Consider the following 13676-nt stretch of genomic DNA (forward strand, 5'->3'; position numbering starts at 1 on the left):
AGAGAAGCTTCCCAAAGCTCACAATAAGAAGACCTTTGTTCGTGTACAGACACACCTAGAAATGATGGGACTCGTGTTTTCTAATGCACGTATTGAGACTTAACCATTAATTTATCCTTCCATAAAGAAGCAGAGTTCTTTAGAGCCGAAATTCTGATTTTGTTTAGTTTTGTTCTTCGGTTACCTTGGGGAAGCTAAATACTTAATTCAGTGATTTTTCAATGTTCAACAAGCTACTGGACTTTCAAGATGCGAGGATAAACTACTCGGAAATGGGGAAAGAAAGATTACTGCACAACACTCGCGGCATCGTGATGGAGCACTGCCCCACGCGCCTGGGCGCCATCTCACTCTACAGGGCAAAGGGCCCCACACATTCAGGTGCCAGGAGACCTCTGCAGTTTAAAAACTTACACGGGACCCCACTGTGACCTTTCTCTCCTGCTCTTCCCTGACCCCAAGAAAGTGCAAGCACGTTCTGTGTGCTCTGCTTTCTTCTACTTAACACAATTATCCACATTCACCTAAGTTCCTGTGTGTGTCAGTATTTGTCCTGTCTGTGTTGCGGGCAGTATTCCACTGTATGGATACGCCTCGATTTCAGGACAGAAAGAAGTATTCGTTCTTCAGCTGATGAACATGTGGTTTCCAGTTCTGGCCCACCAGAAGCACACGTGGACATGTGTTTATGTGAGTTTCTCGTTCTCTCTGGTGAGTCCCTCCGCGTGTGGCAACATCACACTGTAGGATGTGCTGGTCTTAAAGAATCCGACAGAGCGTTTTCCAAACTAGCTGTGCCATGTTACATCCCCTACAATTGCTTGTACAATCTTTCTAATTTTAGTTCTTTTTTTTTATTTCAGAGAGCGAGCACGAGTGGGGCAGGGACAGAGGAAGATATTCCCGAGCAGGCTCCTGCCCAGCACAGAGCCCGATGTGGGGCTCAGTCCCATGACCGTGAGATCATGACTTGAGCCAAAATGAAGAGTCAGATGCTCAACACACCGAGCACCCTCCCACCCCCCGCCCCGGTGCCCTGGTTAATGTAGGGTTTGTAGTAGTCTCTCACGGCGGCCCTCACCTGCATCTCCCTGACGACCAGATGCCGAGCACATTCCCATATTTATCTGCCACCGGGATCCCTACTGCAGTGAATGTCTGTGCAGTCCTTAGCCAATTTTTCATGTTTTTCTTTTGCTAAGTTTTGAGAATCCATCGCATGCTGCAGACATAGTTCCTTCATCAGAGACACATTCTGTAAATGTTGCCTCCATGTCTGCGCGGCTTGTCCTTGTGAAGAGCAGTTCAATTTATCCTTTTGCTCTAAAACACTGTGCTTCTGATGTCATACCTAAAAGATCTTTGCTTAGTCCAAGGTAGAAAACACTTCTCCTCTGCCTCCTTCCAGGAGTTTTACAGATGTGACTTTTCATTGGTCTTTGATTCATTTTGGGTTAATTTTTCATGTGGCTTCTAACAGGTTAAAGGTTATTTTTCCCACATATCTCACTGTCCCAGCACTATTTGTTTAAAACGCTATTCTTTCTCTACTGCATGGCCTTCATGTTCTATAAAAACCCAATTATCCAGACCTTCTGCCTCCGGGACCGGACGACACCCTATTCTGAACTCAGCTCCTCGTTACCGATCAACCATGAGCTCCCAGGTTCGTCAGAATTATCCCACCGAGGTGGAGGCCGCCGTCAACGTCCTGGTCCACGAGCACCCGTGGGCCTCCTACCCCTCCCTCTCTCTGGGCTCCTATTTCCACCGGGAGGATGTGGCTCTGGAGGGTGTGGACCGCTTCTCCCACGAGTTGGCTAAGGAGAAGCGGGAGGGTGCTGAGCGTCTCTTGAAGGTGCAAAACCAGCACAGCAGCCGCGCCCTCTTCCGAGACGTGCGGAAGAGGTGCCAGGATGAGGGGGTGAGAGCCTGGATGCCACGGAAGCCGCCCTGGTCTGGACCAGGCCCGTTTGGATCTACACGCCCTGGGTCTGGCCCGCGCAGACCCCCAGCGCCGTGACTTCCAGGAGAAGCACTTCCTAGACGGAGGTGAAACTCATCAGGAAGATGGGCGACCCCCTGACTCACCTCCGCAGGCCGGCTGCCCCCCTCCCCAGGCTGGGCGAGGCCGGCATCTCTTGGAAAGGCTCACCCCCCAGCATGACTCGGGGTCTCTGGAGCCCAGCGGCCCGTGAGGGGCCCCTCTGGCGGCCCCCGGATGTCAGGGCTGGTGCCCGAGCCTCTCTCTGTGGCCACCAGGCAGCTTTGCAACACCCTGGAGCCTGCTCCCGAGCGACGGACCAAATGGAAACAGGAAAGCTTTTTGCAGCAGGAAACAATAACAACAACAAACCCCAAAAAACTAATCATCCAGATACGTGGGGGAATATTTTTATAGGTATTTTATAGGTAGGTCCTATCATGTTTCAATGATCTGTAAGTCTGTGTCTATGCCAATACCAAATGGTGGAAACATCTTTTAACTTGAATATACAAGTAGATATTAAAAGTCAGAGCTGCATGCTCAAAAATGAAGCCTGATGTAAACAATCCCAATCATAATTAGAAGGCACTTAGTTTAGGAATTTTATAATCATTTAATATCTCTAACTGACAAGCACCATGTTTAGTTTATTACAAATTTATTTATTAGTTTATTTTAAGGAATTACTTATTTCCTTTCGAGTAAAAAGCACCCTGAGCACTTTATTATTTTTTTTAAAGATTTTATTATTTTTTAAGTAATCTCTATATCCAATATGGGGCTTGAACTCATGACCTCGAGATCGAGTCGCAGGCCCTCAGACTGAGCCAGCCAGGACCCCCACCAAGCACTTTATACAGATCTTGCTATGGGATGGCAAACTACTGCTCTATCAAAAACTTTTCCAAAATTCGATGCATTACACCATCTCTCAAAGAAAATCCAGTGCTGTGTGTCTAGAGCTGGTAGGTACCAATCAGCTTCTTACACTTTAGAGGACGATAAAGGGAAAAGCACTCTTAGCGTCCTCTAAAGGGAAAGAGCGCAAGGAATGGGCGTTGTAGAAAGTGAGAAGCAGGCGCACACCGGCACCTCCCTGTGACAGAGAGCCATCTTGGACGTGACACACTTCACACACGCCCCGATCTTCTCCCATGTCCTCCCCGAACGGGGCAACCATGCCCTCTCCTGCCTTGGTTGAGGCCAGCTCATCTTTCCAGTCTTTCCGGCCGAGACCTGGAGGCGTGGCCGGGCTCCACTCACTCACGTCCACAGCCAATCCATTAACAGGTCCCGTCAACTGATGACACTTCCACACCCCAGCCATCAGCTGCTGAGAACACTAACTTCTTGCCCTGGGAGTACTGCTACAGCTTGCTAAGTGGCTCCCCACCTCGATGTGGCACAGATGGGAGTCTTCAGAGTCAAGATAATTCTCACATCCGCAGTGAAGAAGTCAGCCCAAATCCCACCGCTGCAAAGACAAAATCCGCTCACTCGCAAACAAGGAGGATGCGTGAAGAGCCCTCCCTTCCATCCGCTGGTGAGGAAGCACCGCTCTCCCACCGAGTACCAAAAAAAGCTGACGTTTAAGAGCTAAAGGTAGTGACTTCCAACTTCAGGAAAAACTCCACCTTGCTGCAAACGGACCCCCGATTTTTCAAGAGGTGCCCCAACAATTCAATGGGGAGAAGATGCCACAAATGTGCCGAGGCCGGTGGACGTCCACGTGCGAAAGGGTGAATCGGGACCCCTTCCTCAGAGCACACAAACATTAACTCAAAATGAGTCTAAGATCGAAGTGTGAGCACTGGAAGCGTAAAACCGTCACCACACACGGGGGTTAATCTTTGTGACCCTGAATCAGGCAATGAGTTTTTGAGACAGGACACAAATTGCATGTGATTAAAAATCTATAAATTGGACTTCACCAAAATTTCAAACTTTTGTTCTTCAAATTACACCATCGAGAAAGTGAAAAGACAGCCACAGGCTGGGAGAAAATACACGCAAACCATACACCTGGCTGTGGATTTGTATCTGGAATTAGTCATTCTTTAAAAAAAAAATTTTTTTTTTAGTATTTGTTTATTGTTGAGGGAGAGAGAGACCGAGCACGAGTGGGGAAGGGGCAGAGAGAGAGAGACACACACACAGAATCGGAAGCAGGCTCCAGGCTCTGAGCTGTCAGCGCAGAGCCCAACTCGGGGCTGGAACTCACAAACCGTGAGATCATGACCTGAGCCGGAGTCGGCCACTTAACCGACTGAGCCACCCTGGCGCCCCTAGAATTAATCATTCTTACTGCTCAATGACAAGGCATGACCCAACTAAAAAAAATGGGTGAAGGATTCAAACAGGTATTTCTCGAAAGAAGACACTACAGTAAGATACTACCTCACACCCACTGGAATGGCTGTAATCAACTAGAAAGGTTGTAACAAGCGTTGAGGGTGTGGAGAAATCCGAACTCCCACACTTGGCTTTGTTATAATTATCGGCAGGAACAGAAAACGCTGGGCCTCTCTGGAAAAGTCTGGCTGCTTCCCGAAGTGTTACACACAGAGTCGCCATGTGGCCCACAGGCCCCACTCCTAGGTATCTACCTCCTGAGAAATTATGATATACGGCCACACGAAACCTTGTATGCGGAGGTTCACAACAGCCCTAAAGTGGACACGACCCAAATGTCCATCGGCTGGAGAACGGGTGGAACGTTTACGTCCACACGACAGAACGTCATCCGGCAGTACGAGGAACGGAGTACTGACACCGCCACACGGATGTGCCTTGAACACAGGACGTCGAGCGGGAGAGGGCACACCCCGCAGCCCACATGTGTGACTCCACTTACACACGGAAGCGGAGGCCTCGGGAGACAGTGCTGCAGGTGGGGACGGATGGGGAGGGGCAGCTAACACGCACAGATCCTCTTGAGGGTGACAGAAATGTTCTCAGATCAGGCTGTCGGGATGGCTGTACAAGTCTGTTAATATCCTCAAAACCACTGAATCGTGTACTCAAAATGGGTAAAATTTATGGCATATTATAGATCTCAATAAAGCCATTTTCTTCGAGACTTAGAAACTGGACTAACAAGACCATCAACACTATGTCTATGAAAATTACCGCAAGATCAGACGACCTTCACGGAACAGGAGTAGGTCTCTTCTTACAATTCACAAAACAAATACTGAGTTTTATTATTTGCGGGTTCCTGAGAATCAGCAGAAATGATGCCAGGGCCTAGGTTACTTTTACAAGGGAAGCATTGTGCCAAAGGGCGAGATACACAGGTCGGAACACGGCACCAACTCAAGGAGAATTTAACAACGATCCAGGGCCATTCAGACTGGACACAAAAGGGAAGGTTTTACTTGGAATTTTAAGTGGCTGAATATCTTACTGTGTGTAATGGAATAAATCTCTTCTTTGTTGCCACCCATCGAGTCGCCTGACAAAAAACTACTAAGGGCTTATCACAATGGATAGAGACTCTGAACTAGGAACTTTCTCTCAAACATAAAACCGCAGACCTAATCCTTGTCCGGAAGTTTACACTTCTTTGTGTCATAATTTACAGATTTAGTTTTTCAACAGAGCTGCACAGAGAGCAGAAACTCTTTCTGAATACCGTGTTGCTACTGTAGGAAACAGACCCCCGCTGAGCAGTAGAGACCCTACCCGGTTGGTGTGGCTATCTGGGTATACCTGTCTGCAGGAGTGTTTTTAACCAGCGGCACAGAGGATTCAGTGGGAACAGACAGTTCCTCTCTGAGAATGTCCTTTACAGGAGCCGGTACCAGAAGAAGGAACGTGCGCATGTGCACAGGAGATGACAATCAGGGCATCGGTGGTCTTAGTGGACTTTGTCCAGGGACCTTCATCTCCTGGGGCTGAGCACAGGGAAGCGGAGTATTTCCGGGACAGGGGGTGGACTCTGGTGTGCCACACATCACACAAGGGACATCACAGGTCTTGAGAGCAGCGAGGTGGGGGGGATGGCGACAGAACAATTCTTTCCCTTGTTTTGTAGAAAGCAGCACCTCACAAGTTAGGGGAAAAAGTGATGACAGAAATGGAAAATAGGAGAGGGGCGTCTGGGGGGGCTCAGCTGGCTTAACCATCCAACTCTTCATTTCGGCTCGGGTCATGATCCCACCATCTGTGTGATCAAGCCCCTCGTCAGGTTCCGTGCTGACAGCATGAAGCCTGCTTGGGATTCTCTCCGCCCCTTGCCCGCTCATGCTTTCCCTCTCTAAATGAATAACCTTAAAAAAAGAGAGAAAAAGTCTTCCAAGCAGAGGGAACTGACGCCCTACCTGTACTGTTAGGGCATTCACACGAAAGCAGGTTTGTGTCCAGAAACCATGAGGGCTGGGGGTACCTGGGTGGCTCAATCAGTTAAATGTCTGACTTTGGCTTAAGTCTTAATCTCACGGTTTGTCAGTTCGAGCCCTGCGTCGGGCTCTGTGCTGACAGCTTGGAGCCTGGATCCTGCTTTGGATTCTGTGCCTCCCACTCTCTCTCAAAAATAAACATTAAAAAAAGAAATAAGAAAGAAAGAGAGAGAGAGAAAGAGAGAAAGAAAGAAGGAAGGAAGGTGGGAAGGAAGGAAGGAAGGAAGGGAGAAACCACGAGGGCTGGCATGAAGTGGCCCAATTCACAGGTATTGAAAGAAAAGAGTTCTGTCAACCCAGAACTCCATATAGGCTTCAAGAAAGAAAGAACCGGAAATCAAGGCATTCTTGGATAAATGAAAACCAAGAAAATTCGCCACAAGCTAAACACACCTAAAAGAACAGCTAAAGGGAGTTTCTGAAACAAAAAGGAATGTCGGAAAAAAATTAGGAACATCAGAAAAGAAAAATCGATGGGAAGAGCAAAAATTTGGAAATACAACAAAGCCTCCTTTTCCACTTAAGTTTTAAAATTTTATTTGACAGGGGGCGCCTGGGGGGCTCAGTCAGTTAAGCGTCTGACTTTGGTTTCGGCTCAGGTCACGACCTCACGGGTCATCAATTCCAGCCCTACATCGGGCTCTGCATTAACAGCTCGGAGCCTGCTTGGGATTCTCTCTCTCCCGCTCTCTCTCTGCCCCTCCCCCCACTCACACCGTCTCTCTCTCTCAAAATAAACAAACAAACAAACACACAAACTTCAAAAAAATTTCATTCCACAGCTGAGGCAAAAATAAGAACGCTGTCTGAGGAGGTTCTGAGACAGTGGAGAAGGGACACGGAGGACAGTCCCGAATGGGGCTGGCGCAGGAACTCCAAGGCAGGCCGTGCATGCACTCCTTGCTGGAACTCGCAAAAGAAATGCTGACATCAGTAAACAGTGAGAAGCTACGTGTATGCAGTTCTACAACCGCCTCATCCACAAAAAACACTCTACAAAGAGATACACTCAAAAATAACAGGTAAATCAAAATGAAATTCTAAGAAATGTTCAAGTGACCCACAGGAAGGCAGAGAGAGAGAGAGAGAGAGAGAGAGAGAGAGAGGAAAAGCACGTGCATGTCAGCAGAGGAGGGGCAAAGAGAGAGAGAATCCCAAGCGGGCTCCTCGATCCCATGACTCCAGGATCATGACGCGAGCCAAAATCAAGAGTCGGACCCTCAACTGACTGAGCCACCCAGACGCCCCTCAGTCTGTACTTTCTGATTAAATTCTTATTTCCAAATTTCTGAATTCAGGGAAACACCCAGCAGGCAAAGCATCCCCAGAGGGAACCGAAACTACCCCTTGAAGCGGGTAGATCGCACACCTTGTGCGATCGCGGAGCGCGTCAGGAAAGAAGCCTGTGTGCGAAGAGTCAGAGCGGCCGCAGGTGTTCGTGCCCTGCGTCCCTGCCCCGGAACCTCAGGGGACTGTCCTGTCCCAGCAAGACCCCACCCACGACTGACCCCAAGACGATGACCAACCTTTCAGTGCCCACCAACTTTGTCCCACGCTTTCCTTTCTGAACCTGGACCTTTGCTCAGCACTTTGGAGACAGTCTTTTGGGATGCCAGCCTCCCATCTCCCTGATGGGGTTTTGGAGTGGTGGTGGGGGTTCCGAGCTGATGGCCAAGTAAGAATTCTTGAAGACGTCTTTGGTACCAAAAGGGTGATTTTAGTAAAGCATGGGGACAGGACCCATGGGGAGGAAGAGCTGCACTGGGGTAGTGCAGGTGACAGCTTCTCTACTGTGGAGTTGGGGGCAGCCCAGGGGAAGTTTCCAGTGGGACTTCCATATGCTAAGGAAGACTCAAGGATACTGGAGACCTAGCTCTTGTTAAGCTAAGATTGTTTTTCCCTCCAGCAGAGTATTATCACTAAGACAACAGGGAGTCTCTGGAGATTAGGCTATTGATAAAATTGCCTTTTCCTTGTAATGTTACTGAGATATTTATAAACTGATGGAGACTCTATCAGTCAACCGTGTGTCTTCTATCCTGTCCCCAGTCCTTGGGCAGCCAGGAGGGCCTGAGGAACGTCACACACATCCCACCCGGGGGGCGGCTTGGGGGAGTCGGCCTGCCCCGTGCTCCCTCCTCATCCCTGGTGTTGGCCTCGCGGAAATAAATTCCTTTCCTCTGTCAGCAGGACTCCCTTCTCTGCCTTCGATTTTGTGCGTTACCAGCGGCAGCAGCTGGTGTGTCTGGGCCCCACGAGCCAGGTGCTCTCGCCCCTTACGCCCTGGGTACATGTGCTCACACAGCACCTCTGCAATAGCCTTCCTGGACCATCATCTCTAAGTCAGCCCGCACCCCCCCCCCCCCCCCCCCCACCCTCGCCCCCGCCAAGTCATTCTCTACCCTCTTAGCCAGTCTGTCTCTTACGTACCCAAGTTCCCCAGCCCCAAATCACAGTACACACAAAGCATTTTTCCAAACTCTTAGCCTTTGAATTCCCAAAGCCAAGCAGGACCAGGCACACGGTAAAAACTCCATAAATATTTGATGAGAAGAGAAGACGTGCTGAGAAATTAAAGAGTCTTACGCTGACCGGTGGGTCTTCAACACAAACGGAAAGGTGGAGCTACACCTTGTGCGATCACAGAGCGCGTCAGGAAAGAAGCCTGTGTGCGAAGAGTCAGAGCGGCCGCAGGTGTTCGTGCCCTGCGTCCCTGCCCCGGAACCTCAGCCTCCCCCATGCTGTCCCCCGGGCGCCGCCTCTAGCAGGAATGGCAGCCTCCACCCTCGGCTCCTGGAACCCTGCGGTCACGTGAGAACGAGGATGCGGGATCCCGCCAGCGGGAGCCCACGCCACCAGGAGAGGCCTGGAGAGGGGACGCTCTGTGAGGAGGGGACGGAGATGCCGAAGCGTCACCGCGGAGACGGTCCTCTGGCCCTGCCACTCCAGCTGATGGCACCGGGATCGGAGAGGAACCTCTGGACAAGCCCTTCCGGAGTCCCCGACCCACAAAATTGTGGGTCAGAGCAAAAATGGTGATTTGAAGCCGCTGAGTATGGTGGTAGTTTGTCATGTGGCCAAAGCCATCAGGTGGGAAGAGATTTCTGGAAGCGGGGAGAAAACAAGTCACAAACAGAATGTTGCAGGACAGCGCACTAGGGAAGAGAACCGCCACAGGCACGCGCACAGGTGACACGGATGACCCACGGGGCTGTTATTGGATTTCTGTAGGCAGCAAGGCAGCGGGATCTCTTCCGCGGATAAGGGGACAGGGGAGGGGCAGAGCGGAGGAAACAGGTTCAGGGACACCGGAAGGGACAAGACACAGGTACCCACCGTGTTCCTGTCTCCCTCACCATGGCTAAAGTCAGCACAGGCTACTGTACTCAGCCCGGGCTTTCGCAGCTAAGAATCCAGAGAGCTGTCGAGAATTCAGAGAATTCAGAGGTGAACAGTGACCGGGAAAGGACACGCACCTGCACTGTTTGAGGCGAGGATTCACGTAAAACCCAGGGACACGGAGGGACCTGTTACATTCTAGTCCACAGAGACTAAGCTAAAGATATGTGTTTACGATCACCAAACACGAAAACGGCGAGTGCCAGGTGAAGACAGGATGGCTTATCGCAGACTACGGTGTCTTCTCGAAATCTCTCAGAAAAACTCTGCGTCTACCAGAAAACGCAGGGTGTGATTCCGCACAGAGATCTGTGAGGTTTTCCAGATTCCCCCGGGGACAGCTGTGAGTGTAGGACCTCGGGACCGCCACCCTGGCTGTCACCAAACGTGCTCTTGGCAAGAGGCAGTAGTTACTGAACAGCTCCTTGCCACACGCCGTGGGAGACACACTGCCCTTTACGACCATCCTGCCAACTGGCGTCATTATCCTGGAAGTAACGTGTGCCCAGAGCGGAGGTGGTGTAACCAAGAAGGCTTCTGCTCTTTGTCCTCGGTTCCTGTCAGAAAGCTTCAAATAGCCTCGCCATTCCCCAGGGACGGGAGTCTTTGCTACGCTAATGACCAACTCAAGGTCGGCCCAAGATAGTAACTTCAGGATGGGCCAGTTGTCAGAAAGACCAAGCCCGTGGTTAGAGGGTAGAAGTGGGAGACACAACTCTGGGGAGACGGTTCAATCGCGCGGCCATCGACCAACAGTGACTAAGGCATAAAACCCCAAGGGAAGCTCTGGGCGGCAGAGTTTGGGAGCGTCCTGCTGACGAGCACACCGGTCTCCCAGGCTGGCGTGTGCCCTGGCTCCAAGGGGAGAGGGCCCCCGACGTCTGCACTGCCCCTCACACCTGGCCTTGTGTGCATCCTTCACAATAAACAGCAACTCAAGTACAGTGAGCCTTGAACAGCGTGGGCGTTAGGGGCACCGACTGCCCCCTTTCCCCAGCCCCGCGCACTCAAAAGTCTTGTGTAACTTCTGATTCCCCAAAACACTACTAGTGGCTACTGTTGACTGGAAGCCTTACCGGTAACGTAAAAATTAACACACGGTATGCACGTTCTCTGTGTTATATGCTGTATTCTTACCATAAAGTACAGCAGAGAACAAAAACATTACGGAGGCCATAAGGAAAATACGTTTATAGGACTGCACCGTGTTCACGAGAAAAAGCCGCGTGTAAGTGGACCCACGTAATTCAAACCTGTGTTGTTTAAGGGTCAACTGTACGGTGCTTTCCTGCATTCCTTTAACTGTCGTGGCGAATTACTGAACCTGAGGGTTCACCTGTAGCTGGCCGGTCAGCAGCGCGAGGGTCCTGGTGGCAGCCTCGCAGGCTCTGACACCAGCTCCGCGTGATCAGTGTCACACGGGTGACACAGGTGCTCGGCCGGTGTCACACGGGTGGGGGTGGAAACAGAACCGGTAAGAGAACAAGAGTTGTAGCCAGGACTCAAACCCAGGTCCGCCGGATTCCAGAGACGGTACTTTACTGCCGTCAAAGTACAAACCTTCATATATTTCCGTTTTCCATTTTAAAATGAAATCGTATATATTTCACGGAGGTTTTACCTTTCAAAGTAACTTACAAGACCCGAAAGACAAATTCTGTGAGCTTGACGGTGGCAGACAGTTAACACCAGTGTCCACGCGGGGTGGCTACGACACAGCGGCTCACGAGGACGGCAGAGTAGTTAGCAACAGGAAGAGACTCTGGGACCCTCAGTAAGAGCCGGGTGCTGACATTATGGGCCTTTTCTAAGCCCCTCGGCTCCGCTGAAGCTCGTAACAACTTTAAGTAACAGTTACTGCAGGGATGGTGACATGGTCCCAGTATAAAACCTTGTGACTCTATCTTCAACCTTCACATGCAGTGAAGAGCCTGGTCCTTGTTTCCTATAAGCTTGGGAGAAACCGCAGGACACACATTCTGATAACATCTGTGTGGTCAAAAGCGGACACTGGGTTTTCTGACAAGACAACCTTCCGAGGACCAACACAGAAAAATCCCCCAAATCTAAGGAATAAAACTCTTTTTTACTATCACTTGCATAAAAGCTTCCTAAGGTTTTATTTCAACTTACGAGCCAACAAGGGATTTCCTAAACTTAACCCTCCTCTAGTGGCATGAATGTAAATCCCGGTGTCGTGGAGCGCTGACAGTCATGGGGAGCACCCCCTACCTGGCCGGTTGGTGGCCGCCATGATAAAAACCTGCTGCCGCGCTTCCAGCCCGTCCATCTCGGTGAGCAGCTGGTTCACCACGCGCACGCTCGCCCCCGTCTGAAAGGGAATGAACACACCTCCATCAGTTTCCAATAAAAAGAAAACCGCATCGTCATTCTTTTCCATACAAAGTAACGTACCAGCTAACTTCAAGAAAGCTTCTGTCGAGAGGTAACGGCCATTATTTTCTGAGTGGTCGCTACATCCCGGCACTGTGCAACGCAGGGGCAGGAAGTCCCCGGAATTGTGTTATCCACTGTTCCACGAGGAAGCTGAGGCTTGGAGAGGCCACGTGTCCAGGCCTCACAGCCAGACAAGGGCAGGCCTGGCTGATCTAAATCTGGTGCCTCCAAGTTATTCAAAGATCCAATGGCTACGGGGCACCTGGGGGGCTCAGTCAGTTGAGCGTCTGTTGGTTTCGGCTCAAGTCATGGAGCCCTACATTGGGCTCTGCGCTGACAGTGTGGAGGTTGCTTGGGATTCTCTCTCCCTCCCTCTCCGCCCCCCTCCTCGAGCACACATGCATTCTCTCTCAAAATAAATAAACTTAAAAAAAAAAAAAAAAGAAAAGATCTAATGGCTGTGGGGAATAAGTTTAGGAATTCCCTGAGCTTGCACCATGGGTTAACAAGGCATAAAGAATTAGAAAGTCACAGGGTGAACACACCCAAGTTTGGGTAAACGAGATTAGGTAAACAGGGCAAAGGCCCCCAGTATAGGACAAAGGTATAGGAATAGGAAATCTCAAGATGAAAACATCCAAGATGAGGTAAACAAGATTAGGTATTCAGGGCGGAAATGCCCCCCAACTTAGTACAATAGCAGAATGCTGCTTTCACAGGAAGGAGGAACCAAAATAGGTAAACAGGTAAACAGGACTTAAGACCACAGCAGGGTGAAGTTGCCCAGAGCGGAGCTAATTAGCAAAACAAAGGTGCCTTGCTGACCCTGAGGTACCATGCTCCTTTCTCCTTTCAGTCCCCTAGGCCAGTTTAGGTAAACAGAGGTGGGGCCTCCTGTCTGCTGTAAACAACCTTCCACACAGCCAGGATTTTGTTTTGTATTGACACGAACCCTAACACAGCATATCTCCAAAACCCCTTTCCCCCACGCCCGTGAGTTAATGTTCAAGACTCCACTGTCTCTTTGTGCACGTCCAGTCCATCACGCTTGTAAGCCTTCTGATCCAAACAAAGACGGAGCAAGGACCCTTACTCGGGGCTCTCCTCTCCTCCAGGACATTAGCCTCTCTCGCATTTTCAATCCTGTGTCCCCGTCTCTTGCTGGACAAGAGAGAACTCTACATCCAGAGTCGCAACAGATTTCCTACTGGGCAAATGCAGACTCAGCCTCACGAGAGCCCCTGGGATGTGAGATGTTCCAGATCTTTGGACTGGGCCACGAGGCTTCTTCCCAGAGGCACACAAGCAGATCTACGGCAATACCCAAGGGAAAGGTCCAGGGCGGTGGTGGACACAGGGGAACTCACTCTGACACAGAAAGGTTTTAAATGCCCAATGGAAGAAATGAGAAAAGTAGTGCTGTGTATGTGTGGCGGGGGGGGGGGGGGGGGGCGGGGGCGGTGGGATTACTGCGTTTCTTCAACACAGAGGTG

At 50.4% G+C, this 13676-nt stretch overlaps 1 protein-coding gene and 1 long non-coding RNA gene across 6 annotated transcripts in view; both read right to left on the reverse strand.

The window, feature by feature from the left end:
• Window positions 1-13676, reverse strand: part of NVL (nuclear VCP like) — an 89622-nt gene that overhangs the window by 30961 nt on the left and 44985 nt on the right. For all 5 annotated transcript variants that reach the window (XM_049633789.1, XM_049633787.1, XM_049633788.1 and 2 more), the window contains one exon: window positions 12019-12118. In XM_049633789.1, the coding sequence (XP_049489746.1) occupies window positions 12019-12118 (100 nt within the window). The remainder of the gene's footprint in view (window positions 1-12018; window positions 12119-13676) is intronic.
• LOC125925070 (uncharacterized) lies at window positions 7111-12012 on the reverse strand. Its single transcript, XR_007458691.1, has 3 exons — window positions 8974-12012; window positions 7914-8051; window positions 7111-7296 (listed from the first exon to the last, which is right to left on the reverse strand). It is a non-coding gene; the product is annotated as an uncharacterized LOC125925070 (long non-coding RNA).

This window comes from Panthera uncia, chromosome F1 (assembly GCF_023721935.1).
Source record: "Panthera uncia isolate 11264 chromosome F1, Puncia_PCG_1.0, whole genome shotgun sequence".
Lineage (NCBI taxonomy): Eukaryota > Metazoa > Chordata > Mammalia > Carnivora > Felidae > Panthera > Panthera uncia.